The sequence below is a fragment of the Arachis ipaensis genome, chromosome B7 (assembly GCF_059453495.1).
Source record: "Arachis ipaensis isolate K30076 ecotype BB chromosome B7, ASM5945349v1, whole genome shotgun sequence".
Classification (NCBI taxonomy): domain Eukaryota; kingdom Viridiplantae; phylum Streptophyta; class Magnoliopsida; order Fabales; family Fabaceae; genus Arachis; species Arachis ipaensis.
The window spans coordinates 13,438,247-13,453,704 of record NC_142442.1 but is presented as its reverse complement, the minus strand read 5'-3'; the positions used below and the strand labels follow the sequence as shown (position 1 = coordinate 13,453,704).

Here is a 15,458-nt window from a genome sequence, read left to right as displayed (position 1 = left end):
CGCTTTTGCATCTACCATTACTGGCAATAAAGCCTCCATCCAGTAGATCTTAAGTTAGGATTCTCGAATGGGGAGAGCTACTCCTGGAAGACTAAGACTGCTATTATCAATATAAAGCATAGATACATTAGAACTCGCTCTTCTCTAAGACCATCTCAAGGTCCTCTATTTCCAGCTAAAGGAAATAGAGAGTCTAAACCCTTGTCCGTTTCTCTCCCTGCTTGCCTCACCTAAAAAGCCTAAAAAGGCAGGAGGCTTAGCTACTAGTCCGAAAGCCAGAAGCCGAAGGAAAATGAGACTCGCTAAGACTAGGAAAAGAGCAGCTAGCTAACTAGCTGATAGAGATGGCAGAGCTCCTTTCTCACTAAGAGCAGCAAAGGCAAATACCACTACCTTGGCTCCCTCCCTTGCTGATAGAGCGCCATAAATTGGATGCAGGGGCCTAACCTAATAAGATTGGCGGGTAGGCCTGTTTCAGCCAAAGTTGATCGATGGCTCTGATGCCCATCCAATGCCCTAGGAATAGGATCTCCGAATAGTAACACGGTAAGGCCAAAGGAGCATTTGAATGACGTTTTTTGCTATTTACAACTAAAAAACCCTTTTGCTGGAGCGATCAAAATTTGATTATACCCCCATCTAACTTCACTCACTTGAAAGCTTGAAAGAGATATTCCCTCTAATAAGGCATTCATGAGCTTACCTGTAACCTGTAACTGGACTAACTTCGCCTCCCCCTAACTCTACTCTGGATAGCTTCTTGCGTGCTCAATTGACTTGAAAAGCAGATTCCTTGATAATAGGAAGAAAGCTTTGACTTCTAGGCTTTCTACTTTCTCTTCTCGCTCATTCCCGACTAATGGCAACCTTTACTAGTCCGGTATTATAGCTTTTTTGAACCTACTTCAATTTCAACCCTCATCAAATCCAGATACCAATCCAATGAGTTCGATGATATTTCCTAGAGCTTCCTGCTGTTCTTATTACAGCTTCCCCTCCATGTGCCCAGAGACTCTCGTTTTGCGAGAAGAATAATATAATAATTAAAAATGAGATTATTAGTAGCACAACAACTACATCATCTCCAAGGATCAATGGCACAAATTGAATGGTGAATATCTTAAGCAATATCATCTAAGCTGAAAATAAAATCATGACAATTGAATACACATAAAAGTTCAAATCAGAGGGAGAGGAACAACACAAAAGGCAAGAGAGAGCAATTTAAAACTTTCAGCAATAACACAAAATTAGGATGAATACATCTCTTATTACTCTGCCGCCTTCTTTGTACTTCTAAACTGCAATTGAGCAGCTACATCCAAGTTCATCATATCAAGGGCAAAAAGATGCGATTGAACTCTAACACACAGGCTAATGGAATTACTATAAAATTCAAGTTCATGATCTCTTCTCTAATATAATGCTAACAATCAATTAGTTAACCAAAAAATGTTTGTTTTACACATAGTGACCTTTTTTTCAAATTTCAATTAGTTAACTAAAAAATGTTTACTTTTCAAAATGGGGAAAAGGAAATCTATATAATTTTCAAGTTGTTATAGTTATAGAAAATAGTCAAGAGCATGGTTCAATAACTAAAAAACTGCCAACAAACCATAACATAGAACTGCAGCAGTGGTATATACCGAGTTCATAGAAATCGCAATGCAAACTAAAAATTGGAAAGCTACATTCATCATGCATGTATAACATAAGAAAAAGAAAATTAAAGCAAATAATTTATGAACTATTATTAGTATTATTGCTGCATATTCACAAAATATTGCATGTAATACATGACTTTAACCAATTGCGTTATCTAGGTGCCCTTGAGTCTTCAATATTTATATGTGGAATGAAACTTATTTTTAAAGGAAACTCAAAACCAAATATACAGAAGTTAGTTATGGAAGGAAAAGGAAGAACAAAATTAGTTAAATACATATAAACTTAGTTAAATATTAATGTTTGCCATCCAAAAAGTAAACTGAACAAATTAAAGAAGAGACAAAAGTCATATAATATAAATAAAAATAGGTAAAAAAAATAGCAATTAAGGCAGATGCATCATTCATACCGCTTTAGCAGGCGCAGCTTTAGCCAGAGTACCTTGCCAGCAAATTTCACACCTTGAGCTTTGCCAGGGAAGTTGTTCCTTAAAAAAGGAATCAAGTTTTCAAATTACTTATGTAAAAATTCTAACTTAGCAAAAACAAATAATCTATCTTATATTGGACTAAGAACACAACCAATAATTTCAATTAGAAACCACAAAGAAAGATATATTTTGCATATTCCAATTATTGAAAATCAATTCTTCTAGATTGTTGGTAACAGATGAAATTACTAAACTTATCTCTTCTTTCAAAGGAACCATGGACAACCCCAAAAGAAAAAGATTGCTTTCAACATGTTTTTTCTAAAATCAAACACATAAAAACACTAAGAATTAATCTCCATCTTTTCAACTACTTCTCTAGTCACAGGCTCATAACTAGTGAAAGTGTGAAACTACTGTTTTCTTTTAGTTCCCTTTAAACAAATGCTGTTTAATCCCAAATAATTTACAGGTACAATGAACATTAAAAATAAAAAAGATAAAACAATTATTCTAATAAAAATGTTAACATATTTTATACCAATCACTGATTGCTTTGATAGTTGACTTTTAATATATACATGGTATAAATCATAAATATGATATGAAAAAAAAGTAATTAATTTACTCAGATCATAATTCACTCGCCATCCGTCATCACCGCACTATTTTGCCAATTTCAAGAGGACCTTTTAGTCAAAACTATGGAAACCCAAAAATGCCCCTTTAGTAGAAGATAAGAGGGTCAAAGTGTGGTCCATGTCTTGGTCAACGAACTCAACACATGCTTTCAATTGCAGGACAGATTCGTCATTCACATTTTAAAAAAATTAAGAAATAAGGAAATTGCATAAATTAAAGAGCTATCATAAGCAAGGATCGAAATCCTCTCTACATTGCCTCACTATATAACAAATTGATGTTCTGTGAGACCCTCTTGTTCTTCTGCCTCCTCATCAAGCATGAAATTAATTTCTAGAACATATCCATCCCACTTCATCTCATTCACAAGTAGACAAATTTGCTCATATATCTCTTCAAATCTTGGATGTGCCTTGTCTCCCACAAGAAATGCATGTACCTCATTTCTTACTTCAATCCAGCTACAACCAGGCTCCTTCTTTAGCTTATAATTCTTCATTATATTTCTTACTTTTGCGACCTCACCCCACATTGCCGCATTAGCGTATACATTAGATAAAAGAACATATGCAGAAGAATCTTGTGGGTCCAGCTTCAATAAAGAACTGGATGCTACTTCTGCGACTTCTATATTCCTTTGCATCTTGCAATTGCTAAGCAAAGTTCTCCAAATTACATCATCAGCTTCAAAAGGCATGCTTTGAATAAGCTTCAATGCTTCGTTTACTTGTCTGAATCTCCCTAGAAGGTCTACCATACATGAATAATGCTCCATCTGTAGATCTAAACCATAGTGGTTTTGCATTTTTCGGAAGTAATGGAGCCCTCTGTCTAGATAACCCATATGCGCACAAGCTCTGAGGACTGAAATAAAAATTGTATGATTTGGTTTCACATTCAAAAGTTGCATATCCTCAAATAATTTAATGGCTTCTTCTCCAAGTACCATGATATGCATATTGACAAACCCATATTTTATGATATATTTTGTGCTTAATTTGAGTGATTTATTCAATCCTTCACCCACTTATTCATATTATTTGCATGGTTTTACTTTCCCTTCCTCATTATGTGATGTATGTGAAAAACATGTTTTCCTATGCTTTAAAATTAATTATTTTAATTACCTTTATTTCCATTCGATGTCGTGATTAGTGTGTTGAGTAGTTTCAGATCTTCTAAGGCAGTAATGACTTAAAGGATGGAAAGAAAACATACAAAAATGGAAGGAAAGCATAAAACTGAGTTTGTGAAGAAACTGGCATCCACGCGATCGCATGGGCGACGCGGACGCATGCCAAGCGCGGAGAAGCAGCAACGCGGCCGCATGACTAACGCGACCGCGCGCCTTGAGCAGAACAATATGACGTGGCCGCATGACTGATGCGACCGCGTGACAAGGAAAACTCCGAATGACGCGACCGCGTGACCCACGCGAACGCGTGACAGAGGCCACGCACCAGAAATTGTAGAAAACGCTCCCAGCGAATTCTGAAGCCCTTTTTGGCCCAAATCCAAGTCCAGAAGGCATAGACCAGAGGTTATGAAGTGGGAGAATGCATCCATTCAAAGAGAGTCTCCACTTTAGTTAGTTTTCATGATTTAGATTTAGTTTCGAGAGGGAGATTCTCTCCTCTCTCTTAGGATTAGGATTTAGGATTTCTCTTAGTTTTAGGAGTGACTCTCGATCCTAGGTTCAATGTTCTTTTACTTTATATTTATCTCTTACTTTCAGATACTTTAATGCTTATATTAGTTATGTTGCCTATTTGGCTTACGCTGCATTCATGTTACAGATTACTCTTTTGAATTAATGTTATTTGAGGTATTTCAGTTTAATATTGCTTTCTCTTATTTACATTATTGTTATTCCCATCTGAAGACATTTTTATTCCAGTAGATTTATTTTTCTTCTTTTGGTTTTGGTTAAGAAATCAGTAACTCAGGAGTTATCAAACTCAAACATGATTGATAATTGTTATCTTGTTAATTAAATTGAACTTCAATAATCCCAATCTTTTCTTAGGAAATAATTAGGATTCGAAGATCAAACCAATTAATCATTTGACCTTCCTTTATCTTAGTAAAGGTTAACAAAGTGGAATTAAGATTCAATTCTCATCATCATTGATAAGGGTAACTAGGATAGGACCTCTAATTTCTTATACCTTGCCAAAAGTTTATTTACAGTCATTTATTTATTTTACTTGCCATTTAAATTACTTGTTCTTCATTTACTTTAATTGCTAATTAAACCATTCGCTCCTCATTCTCAAAACCCCAATTTACAACCTCCATAACCAATAATAAGAACATACTTCCCTGCAGTTCCTTGAGAAGACGACCCGAGGTTTGAATACTTTGGTTATCAATTTATTTAGGGGTTTTTTACTTGTGACAACCAAAACATTTGTACGAAGGGATTTCTGTTGGTTTAGAGACTATATCTACAACGTGACTGTTTTTATGAAATTCTTTACCGGCAAAAATCCTAACGTCACATATGCACAAATCATAGCACTCCAAGTCACATAGTCCTTCTTAGGTGCCTTCTTAAACATTAGTCTGGAATCCTGCATATTTCTACACTTTGAATACATATCTACAAGAGTGCTAGCTATATACACATCTGAATGCAACTATAGCTTTAAGATTTGAGCATGAATTTGCTTTCCAAGTTCAACAGTAGCCAAATTAGCACAAATATCCAAAACTGTAGCATAGGTGAAATTGTCAGGTATGACACCCATTTCCAGCATCTGTGAAAAATGCTTTTGGGCATTTTCACTTTGCTTTTGCGATGAGAATCCTGAAAGTATTGAATTCCACGAAGCCATTGTTTGCCCCTCCAATATGTAATGAATCTTTTCAGCCTCCTCTAGCATTCCACACTTGCAATACATATCAACAAGGGAACTGCCAACAAAACTGTCTAACCCCAACTCTGACTTAATAATTTGTCCATGAATCTCCATACCATAGTTTAAAGCTTGTTGGGCAGCACATGCTTTTACAACACTACCATAAGTAAAATCATCTGGTTCCATTGTTGACCACAGTATTGAAATGAAGAGTAAAAGTGTTGTCTCTACTTCCTCATTTTGTTCATGAGCTAAAATAATTGCATTCCAAGAAACAACATCCCTCTTTTTCATCTCATCAAATATTAAACAAGATTCCATCAGACCTCCACATTTACCATACATGTCTAAAATAGCATTTGCAACACAGATAACAAATATTAAACCACATTTGATTGCTAATCCATGTAGTTGAATCCCGTCCAACCAGCTTTTGATTGCCGCACAAGCAGTCAAAGCACCAGACAAATTAATTTCATCAAAGCCAAGATATGACCTTTTTAAAGATTGAACATTTTCTAAAGCTTTAAGACCCTGGTCTTGACGAGCATATCCAACAATAATGGCATTATAAGATTGCCGAGTAGGATTGGGCAATGAGTTGAAAAGCTTTCGTGCATCGGACCTTCTGTTGCATTTTGAAAACATGTCCAAGGTGGCAGTTCCCACTATAGTATCATATTCAAAAGAAAATTTTAAAGCATGACCATGCAATTGTCTAGCTTCTTACACTTTGAATACATATCTACTAGAGCACTAGCCGTTACAATGTCATTATCGAAACCCATGCGACTTGCAAGGCAGTGCACTTGAAGACCTAAGCAATAGTCTCCAATACCTGAATATGCCTTTAGAACAACAGCAAAGGTAGCATAGTCATGTGGAATTCTTAGTGATCTCATCCTTTTAAAAATGTCAATCGCCTTTTGATCAGTGCCATTTTGTAAATAGCACACGAGAGTATAGAGTTCCAAGAAACCACATCTCTCTCTGGCATTAAATAAAAAAAGTACAGTGCAAACCCTATGTTCCCAATTCTAGCATAGCCAAACAACATGGTGTTCTATGAGATTATATCCCTTTTTGGCATTCTATCAAACACCTTGAATGCGTAGGTCATATTGGAACATTTACAGTAGAATTGAAGCAAACAATTGGTAACATAGATGCTGGGCACAAAAGTAGTTACTATCATTTGGGCATGGGCTTGATTTCCAGGATTGAGGACTCTAAGAGAGGAACATCTTTGAAAAATGTGGGAAAATGTTAATTTCTTGATGGGATTCATTAGAATAGTGAGGGAATATTGGAAATGGGCCACCGCTAGGGGAATCAAGACATCACCATTTGCGAAGTACCGCAGCGCCAAGTCTCATCGGAAGTCCACCGTGATTCTTTGGGGGCGTCATGGGTTTCTTTTATATGTTGCTTCTAGCGACGTACACGGGTGTTTGGACTGGGTTTACCTTCGTTAACATCGGGTTTAAAATGAACTATGATATATGTACACAAATAGAAATAATTAATAAATTAGTTATCCATATAGAATTTATGTTGACATATAAAATACAAACTGAAAATATGTGAAACTATACATGTATTTTTACAAAAATATATAGCGACTAATTTGGTGACTAGTTTTAGTATACACATAACATTTTTGGGTCTCAATATTCATCAAGTCGATTTTCTAAACCTTTATTCAACTCAAATCCGATAAAACCTATATACCATTAGGTCAAACCTATACGCTTATACCATATTTTTTTTGTCATACAACAAGATACAGTCGCACACATTACATGGATTCCTTTTTCCATTGCTGGCTAAAGCTAGATTCGAACTCAACTATGGCTCTTTGGGAGGTATATGATATGCCGCTTGAACCAAGCCTCCAACCAAAACTTATATTGAATCTAACCAAAGAATGAGTACAGTGACCCAATTTAGATTAAACCTGTCCAGGGTTGTCCCAAAAAACTGGGTCCTGTCCAATCCGAGTCCTGTACATAATCTACTTCTTTTGTGAAATTTTCCAAGGGAAGAGGAAACAATGGAGCACGGCTTGCTACTATGCCCATGGACAAAAGCCATTTGGTTTAGTTCACAAATACAATGTTCACCAACAAAGAGTTTGATAACATCTTTTGGAGCATGGTTAAGGGAGACTATTCTAAGAATAAGGAATGAAGGAAAGGAATTAAAAGAGAAACTTATATTTAGTCTAGGATTTCTATGTTGGATAATATGAAAAAATAGGAATCAACATATGTTTCAGAAACAAACAATCAATTCAACAAATACTATACAATTAGCCAAAACATTAGAGTCAGAGTTCCTAAAAACAAATAAAACCAAGGAGACAGCAAAGGTAACTAGGGATGGTAACGGATCTCATGAGAGCAAGGACATACCGCCTGCCCCGTCTCCATAATACATCCTGGTCTTCGCCCCGTCCACGCAACCGATAAGAGGGAACCCGTATCCGCCAGGGATAGGGGTCTCCACGTATATTAAATAAACAAAAATAAATCATGAAAAATTTAATAAAAAATAAAGATAATCCTCAATCGCGTTAGAAATCCACAAAAACATCAAACATTCAATTTCAATTTCCCTTAGCCACCGTGCATGAATACGTAATTAGTTGCATGAGAGTGCAGAATTGATTAATTAAAGCAAATACTATAGCTCCAATTAAACAATATGAGGCATAATCACAAGTAAGAATTTTCATCATTAAGACATAGACAACTACTAATATAAATTCCCATCAATCACAGAGATCACACAAATATAAAATCACAGAAATCACAACCTATAATAATTAACAAATGCTTCAAGGTAAATGAAAATCGAAGAAATCACAGAGACAAACTTACCGGAAGGAAGAGCAGCCAACGGCGAAGAGGCTGACCACAGCGATGAAGAACGATTTTGTTGGAGGCGGCAACGGAGACTGGACTGCAACATACCCAATTCTGCCTCTGACGATCTTGCTTGATGGCGACGAAGATGATTCTGCTCTGATGCAATGAAGACGGCGACGGTTCTGCCTCTGACGCGACGATTCTCCTCGGGCTAGCAGTGAGAAAGGGGAGCACGGCGGTGACGAGGGAGAGGCGGTGAGAGGAAAGGTGGAGAGAACTTGGGAAAGGGCTGAGGTTTTGCTGAATGTGAGAACAGAGGGAGTGACGACAGTAGTTAGGGATTCAGGGATTCATCATTCATGTTCAACTAACTGAATAGGGGTGTTTTCCGCGGACTATTACTCATTCAAATTCAATAGTAGTTTTGGCTGTACGTTTTGTTTTAACGACAACAGCAAACAAAGTATTCTAATTGAAGCCCAAATATTGTATAAAATCATCATGTGTTATTAAACCTCAAATATCTTACTAACTTTGATCGTATAACTGCAAATATGTTACTAATTGAATTTTTAATTAAGCATACAATGATAAATTGATTAAAATAAAAAATGTTTTAAACTAATTTTATGAACTGTTCAAAGTCCTATTAAATTTAATATTAGGCCATGGATTCCTTACTCCTACTTTTTTTATAGAAATATCATTAATCATCATCAAAATAACTACAAAACATACCCTTTTTTTTAAAATTACTAATTAGATTTTGATCCCTCAAAATTTTGATTTTTTTTATTTTTTTCTTTTCTTTTTTATTTCAAATTCAGAAAACCATAGCAGAATGGAAGTTCTGGACCCTGTACCTTACGGCTTGCGGAAGAGCTATTCGTTACTATAGATTCATCTGATCTGAGCAGCGCATCATGATGCCGGGGAGTTGTTCACAGCGGAAGAAGTTGGGAAATGCTAGGGTTTTTCTTCCAATTTCAATTATTGCCATTCTCTCATCATCTTCCTCTTATGGTTCGCTTATCCTCGCCGCCGCAACACCCCTCAGACGACGCGAGGACTAATCCGCCGCCGCCGCGCAACCTGCTTCAGCCGCCGTCGCCCAAAACGTCGTTTTTGCTCCTGCTAGCTTCTCCTTCTTCCATGAGCTTTTGCTCTGGTAGCTTCTCCTTGTCCATTATCGTGCCTTCGCCTCCTCGATCTATTTCACAGTTTGTGTTCTAACTTCTCACTTTTAGATCTGTAACTAAATTCACATCCTCTTATTCTAATTACTTCAATGATTATTATATGCTAATTATTCTAATTACATCCTCTCTCAATAATGTTTTCAATTTCGATTTTGTATTCACTCTTAATTATTTTTTCTAGCATTTCATCTTTGATGAGGCTTTGATAATTGACTCAATGCTCTTCATTGCTTATTTCTTCCTAGTAATTTCATGGAAGTTCTATTTCGGTTCATTTCTTGTGATGTGCTGTTATCAAATTACCGAATTTAGGGTTTTCCTCTTCTTGATTTTGGTTTTGGTTCCATCGAATTCTGATTTTGGTCCACTCCCTGCGATTGTTAATTTTGTAATTGTGCCACTACTTGATTGTTAATTTTGGTTTTGGTTCCATGGAATTTTAATTTTCTTACTGATGTAGAGGTACATAAAGCAGAACAACGACGTTGCCCTCTGTGCACCAGAAATGGGTATCAATTTCTTTCACTTCTCTACTTTCTTTGTGCACATTATTACCTCATTACTTCTTTTTCCATTAGGTTCCACCAAGAAAATAATCATTGTTTTAATATAACCGATATGGTATGATTACTTGATTGATTGTGTCAAAAGCAATTAAGAATTAAGATACAGGAGTTTTAGATATAATTGAGATGTCAGCTGGAAGGTTCGAAGAGCAGCAGCCAAATGCCTAGCAGCATTGATTGTTTCTCGCCCTGAAATGCTTTCAAAGCTATATGATGAGGCTTGTCCCAAATTGATTGACAGATTTAAAGAGAGAGAAGAAAATGTCAAGATGGATGTATTTAATACTTTCATTGAGCTCTTACGTCAAACTGGCAATGTAACTAAAGGGCAAATTGATGCAAATGAAACGAGTCCTAGATGGTTGTTGAAGCAAGAAGTTTCAAAGATTGTCAAATCTATAAATAGGCAGTTGCGTAGGAAATCTATCAAGACAAAGGTTGGTGCATTTTCTATTTTGAAAGAATTGGTGGTTGTCTTGCCAGACTGTCTTGTAGACCACATTGGATCACTCATTCCAGGAATCGAAAAAGTATTAAATGACAAATCATCTACATCAAATTTGAATATTGCAGCTCTCGTATTTACTAGACTGGTATTATTTTCACACTCTCCTGATATTTTCCACCCATATATTAAGGCTCTTTCTGCTCCTGTTCTATCAGCTGTTGGTGAGCGATATTAAAAGGTCACTGCTAAGGCCTTGAGGGTAAGCGGAGAACTCGTACGTGTTGTCTGCCCAAGTATTGAGGGATCTGGATTTGATTTCAGACCGTACATCCATCCCATTTATAATGGCATTATGTCACGCATAATAAACCAAGATCAGGATCAGGAGGTTAAGGAGTGTGCCATCTCTTGCATTGGCTTCATTGTGTCAACATTTGGTGATCATCTAAATGAAGAACTACCAGCATGCCTTCCTGTACTTGTTGAACAAATGGGAAATGAGATAACTTGTCCTACAGCTGTCAAGGCATTTGTTGTCATTGCTGCTTCTCCACTTCGGGTGGATCTGTCGTGTTCTTGAGCATGTAATAGCAGAGTTGACTGCATTTCTATAGAAAGCTAATCGAGCACTAAGACAAGCAACCTTAGGAACCTTAAATTCACTTATAGTTGCATATGGTGATAAGATTGGTTCTTCTGCATATGAAGTTATTATTGTAGAACTCTCGGGACTAATTAGTGATTCTGATTTACATATAACAGCTCTTTCCCTTGAACTCTGCTGCACGTTAATGAGTGACAAGAGGTCCAGTCCTAGTGTTGGTCTGGCTGTTAGAAACAAAGTTTTTTCTCAAGCTCTGACATTAATTAAAAGCTCCTTGCTGCAGGGGCAAGCCCTTTTGGCTTTACAAAATTTTTTTGCTACTTTAGTCTATTATGCAAACACTATTTCTGCAAATGTAAAGATTTATGATTTGTTGATTGTATGAAAATATTTGAAGCTTGCATTGAAATTAATCAAAATCTAGATTGGAAGCCTCTCTGTCTTTTTTTATTTTTGAGAAGTGGAGTTAGAATCCTCTTTTCCTTCTTCTCTTTGTCTTACTTCTTTTAGAAACTTATCAGAGTGCACAATATATTTCATTACCAATGAGATTGATTAATTTGATTTTTTCCTTCGTTATTGCCTTGTGTTTGAGGGACACTTGTTTATCGAGATTTTTTTCCTTGTGGTCATCCTTTTCTTGCTTTCCCAAAAAGTTACAAGCCTCCTCAACTACCCTTAACAAACAAGGTTTGTTTAAAAGTACCCCGTGGTGTATTTTTATTTTTATTTATTTTTTAATTTCTTTTTTCTGATACTATGAAATATCTAAGTTTATTGTTGTTTTTGAAAGCCATACTCAAATTATTCTTTGCATGAATAATAATGAGCTTTTAAGTTGAATCCCTATGCTTATTGTTTTACTGTTTGTTCTAGAGCAAGTAAATCTGAGAATAATCATGTTTTGGTATTTTGACTCTCTTTGAAAAATTGCTTAATATCTGCATGAAATTGACGAGTTATGTGATGAATGGGTTCCTAAGCCACTTATTCCTTCTCTTAATGAAGAGTTGTATGCAACACCAGTGCTTGAGAGGTGATTGCATTTTCTTGTCTGGAGGCATCCTCATTTATTCTTTATTGATAAATGTTTCTAACATGTTATAACATATCTCACTGATAAGAATCTTTGGAAAATCAAACTACAAAAGTTGCCTACCCTATAAACCATCCACTATTATCCCATATTTTCATTGTGGGACTCAAGTCCTACACCTTGTAAAGTTGTAACTGGATCCTAAGGGGTTTTTGTTTGCTTAGATGGAGTTCCTACTGAAAAACTACATTGTTATGGTTGCATTTCTTAGACTATACACATAATATTTATCCTTGAGGGTGAGCCTTGGTGGAGTCACTACTTGCCAGCGCCAAGCCTTCACCATAGTCAGATGGCATTGCCAAACAAGCGTCGCATTCAATAGTTCAATGTGTGGCTGTTCTGTGCCTTACTGCTGGGATCAGAAGTGTTCGTCCACAGTGAAAATGCTGACAGACATTCTCAAGGATGACAACAGTTCTAATTCTTCTAAGCAGAACCTTGCCCTTCTATGTTTGGGAGAGATTGGTAGGAGGAAGGATCTTAGTGCACATGCTCATATAGAAAATATTGTCATTGAATCCTTCCAATCTCCCTTTGTTTGAACTTTGCTCTTGTTCATTTTTTGGATTAAGATAGATCAATTATATCTTATAAATTCAGGATATGTTTGAACTTTGCTTTTTTTCATTTTTTGGATTAAGTTATATTGTATTTATCATACTCAGCAATAATTAGTTACAGGAATATATAGGTTATGAATAATTTATATTAACCGATAAAGTAAAAGAAATTAGTAATATAGAATTATAATATATAGAAGAAGGACAAATTAGTGTATAAACTAATGAAACATAGCTTAGTAATTTGTCTTTCAAAGAAAATATAAAAATATCTAAAAAGATAATTCCTCATTCCCGAATGTCTTCATGCTCTGCTTCCACCTTGGTCCTATATTGCCAAGCATTTCTTGGATTACGAGATACAAATCATTGTACTCCTCTAAAACCAGATCTACGGCAAGTCTCATTCATGTGGAGTCGTTAATCTGCTAAGACCACCAACAATATAATTCTAATTAGAAGTGTGTTGAAAAAATTATGTTAAAAATACTTTGTTATAAATATGACCTGAATATTAAAGTCATCTTGTAAACTACATTCTCTCATCCAACTGGTTGTCCAAACTCCGCTATCATTCCTAAGATATAAAGCATTCAACAAATAGTTATTATATATATAAGATATAAACTATTGAACGAGTTATGATATTTAAAAAAAATTAAATATTAGACTTACGATCTATTTTTTTGAGTGGGTAGGCCAAAAGGTGTGATAGGCCAAAAAGTGGAGCAATCTACAACTTTAGACTTATCATCATAAAAAATATGATCATCTAACATCGCTTCTAAATAAGTTGCCTGTACAAGAGTGAATTGTAAATGATTTAAATTGACTAAGAGTACTAGTTATAACAAATGGTTATTTAAATTGTTAAATTGTTAAGCGATTCTAGATGATTGAGTACTGATTTAGAACAAATAATTACCACTTTAATTGATGTCCTTTTGCATTGTTGATGTTTTCTAACACAAGGCAGTGAATCCAATATGATTAGGCGACGACTCGTAAAGTCAACAATAATAAAATACCAATGTAGTTCCTCACAGATAGGGATAGAAACCTGCGATAAACCTTAAACCATTATAAACATTAAAAAAATATAATAGTATATTAATGGGAAACAAATTGGTCACTTGTACCCTAATGACGTGGCTAATTTTCAGTGACATATATGCTCCAAGAAAATCAAAAATAACCTCGGCCGGTGTGTATTCGTCGCTTAAAGCATATCGCTGGATACAAAAAATATTGTTAAATGAAAATATGTTTTTAATTTAACAACTGTTTTTGAATTGATAATTTAATTATACACTTTACTCGTGTGAGTAGATAGCATGGTTTAGTCTAGAAAAAAGAACTTCTTTCTAAATTAGTATATCCACTCAAACTATTAGACAAAAATATTAACTAATAATTTAGAAATATTATAGGGATAACTTCACTGCAAAATGTTCAGGCATGAACCAGCAAATTGGATCTTCATTCCTACGTCGAAATACACATGTCATCATAAGTGCCACCAGGTTTATAACCTACAATATGTTAAAATTGTATGTAAAACAATATGCATTGACCTCTATACTTACTCGTGATTCGACACATCTCTCCGGCACAAGACATCTAAATGTACTTCTATAACCTTTTTCATATGAGATTACCAACTCTTCAGAACTGACAAAGTCATAAAATGGTTAGCTGGGAGAATCATAGAATTTTTAAACCATTATATATTACACATAATCATAAACCACACGTACGGATCTAACATATCCGAAAAAATATAGGCTGCAATATCAGCTTGAGAATCGGTTAACATCATCGAAGGTATAGACTCAAATGCAATAAATGTCCACCACTGCAGTTAAAAAAATAGTTTCAAGATTACACTAAAAAATAAAGAAAAAAGAAAAAAAAAGTAAAAGAAAAGAAAAAAAATAAGGTTACCTTTAACAGTACAGCTCCTACTCTAACATGTGGTTGTCCATTAGGTGGAGTTGTTGCTTCACGAGTAATATCCGAGTGGAATAACTTTTTGGGTTGAATTGACAAGATACTAGTAAGATCACTAGTTTTTGTACTTTCCGAAGATTGCACAACTATAGTAGGATCCAATATCGAACTACTATTTGTGGAAGTTATTTGTTGTGCCATGATCATATCAATTTTTTTGTGTAGAACATAAATGACCGATTCTAAATTTTCTATCATTTTTGTTATATCGTTAAACATATTCTTGACCTACATATTTTTCATTAAAATAATCTTTCACTACTCACTCAGATAGTATTTTGTCTTGTATGGTACCATATAACCCCTTAGGATGAATATATAGCAAATTCGGTTATAAAAGATAAGATAAGATAAAAATAATACAAATTTTAAAATATTTTATTTCTATCTTTTTTTAAAAAAAAAGTTATCTAATTATAGTAAGATAAAAAGAAGTTAAGAATAATAAGATTATATAAAATAATCCAATTTTATCTTTTTTAAAAAGCTAATATTTAA

At 35.0% G+C, this 15,458-nt stretch overlaps 1 protein-coding gene and 1 pseudogene across 1 annotated transcript; both read right to left on the bottom strand.

Moving 5' to 3' along the window:
* Window positions 1–3,005: 3,005 nt before the first annotated feature.
* Window positions 3,006–6,892, bottom strand: LOC107606587 (pentatricopeptide repeat-containing protein At3g02330, mitochondrial pseudogene; annotated as a pseudogene).
* A 6,465-nt stretch (window positions 6,893–13,357) lies between these two features.
* LOC148550374 (uncharacterized) lies at window positions 13,358–15,101 on the bottom strand. Its single transcript, XM_088494471.1, has 9 exons — window positions 14,895–15,101; window positions 14,708–14,805; window positions 14,537–14,621; window positions 14,393–14,482; window positions 14,090–14,182; window positions 13,876–14,010; window positions 13,626–13,747; window positions 13,458–13,527; window positions 13,358–13,375 (listed from the first exon to the last, which is right to left on the bottom strand). Exons 1-9 carry the CDS (start codon window positions 15,099–15,101, stop codon window positions 13,358–13,360), a joined length of 918 nt encoding a protein of 305 aa, XP_088350597.1.
* Between the last annotated feature and the right edge of the window lie 357 nt (window positions 15,102–15,458).

What these genes read in the sequence shown, in the direction of transcription:
- LOC148550374 (XM_088494471.1), bottom strand. Translation starts at nt 15,101, where the DNA reads ATGGCACAACAAATAACTTCCACAAATAGTAGTTCGATATTGGATCCT. An exon ending in TAGGAGCTGTACTGTTAAAG is followed by an intron (nt 14,806 to 14,894) that starts GTAACCTTATTT and finishes TTTTAACTGCAG; the next exon opens with TGGTGGACATTTATTGCATT. An exon ending in AAAGGACATCAATTAAAGTG is followed by an intron (nt 13,748 to 13,875) that starts GTAATTATTTGT and finishes ACTCTTGTACAG; the next exon opens with GCAACTTATTTAGAAGCGAT.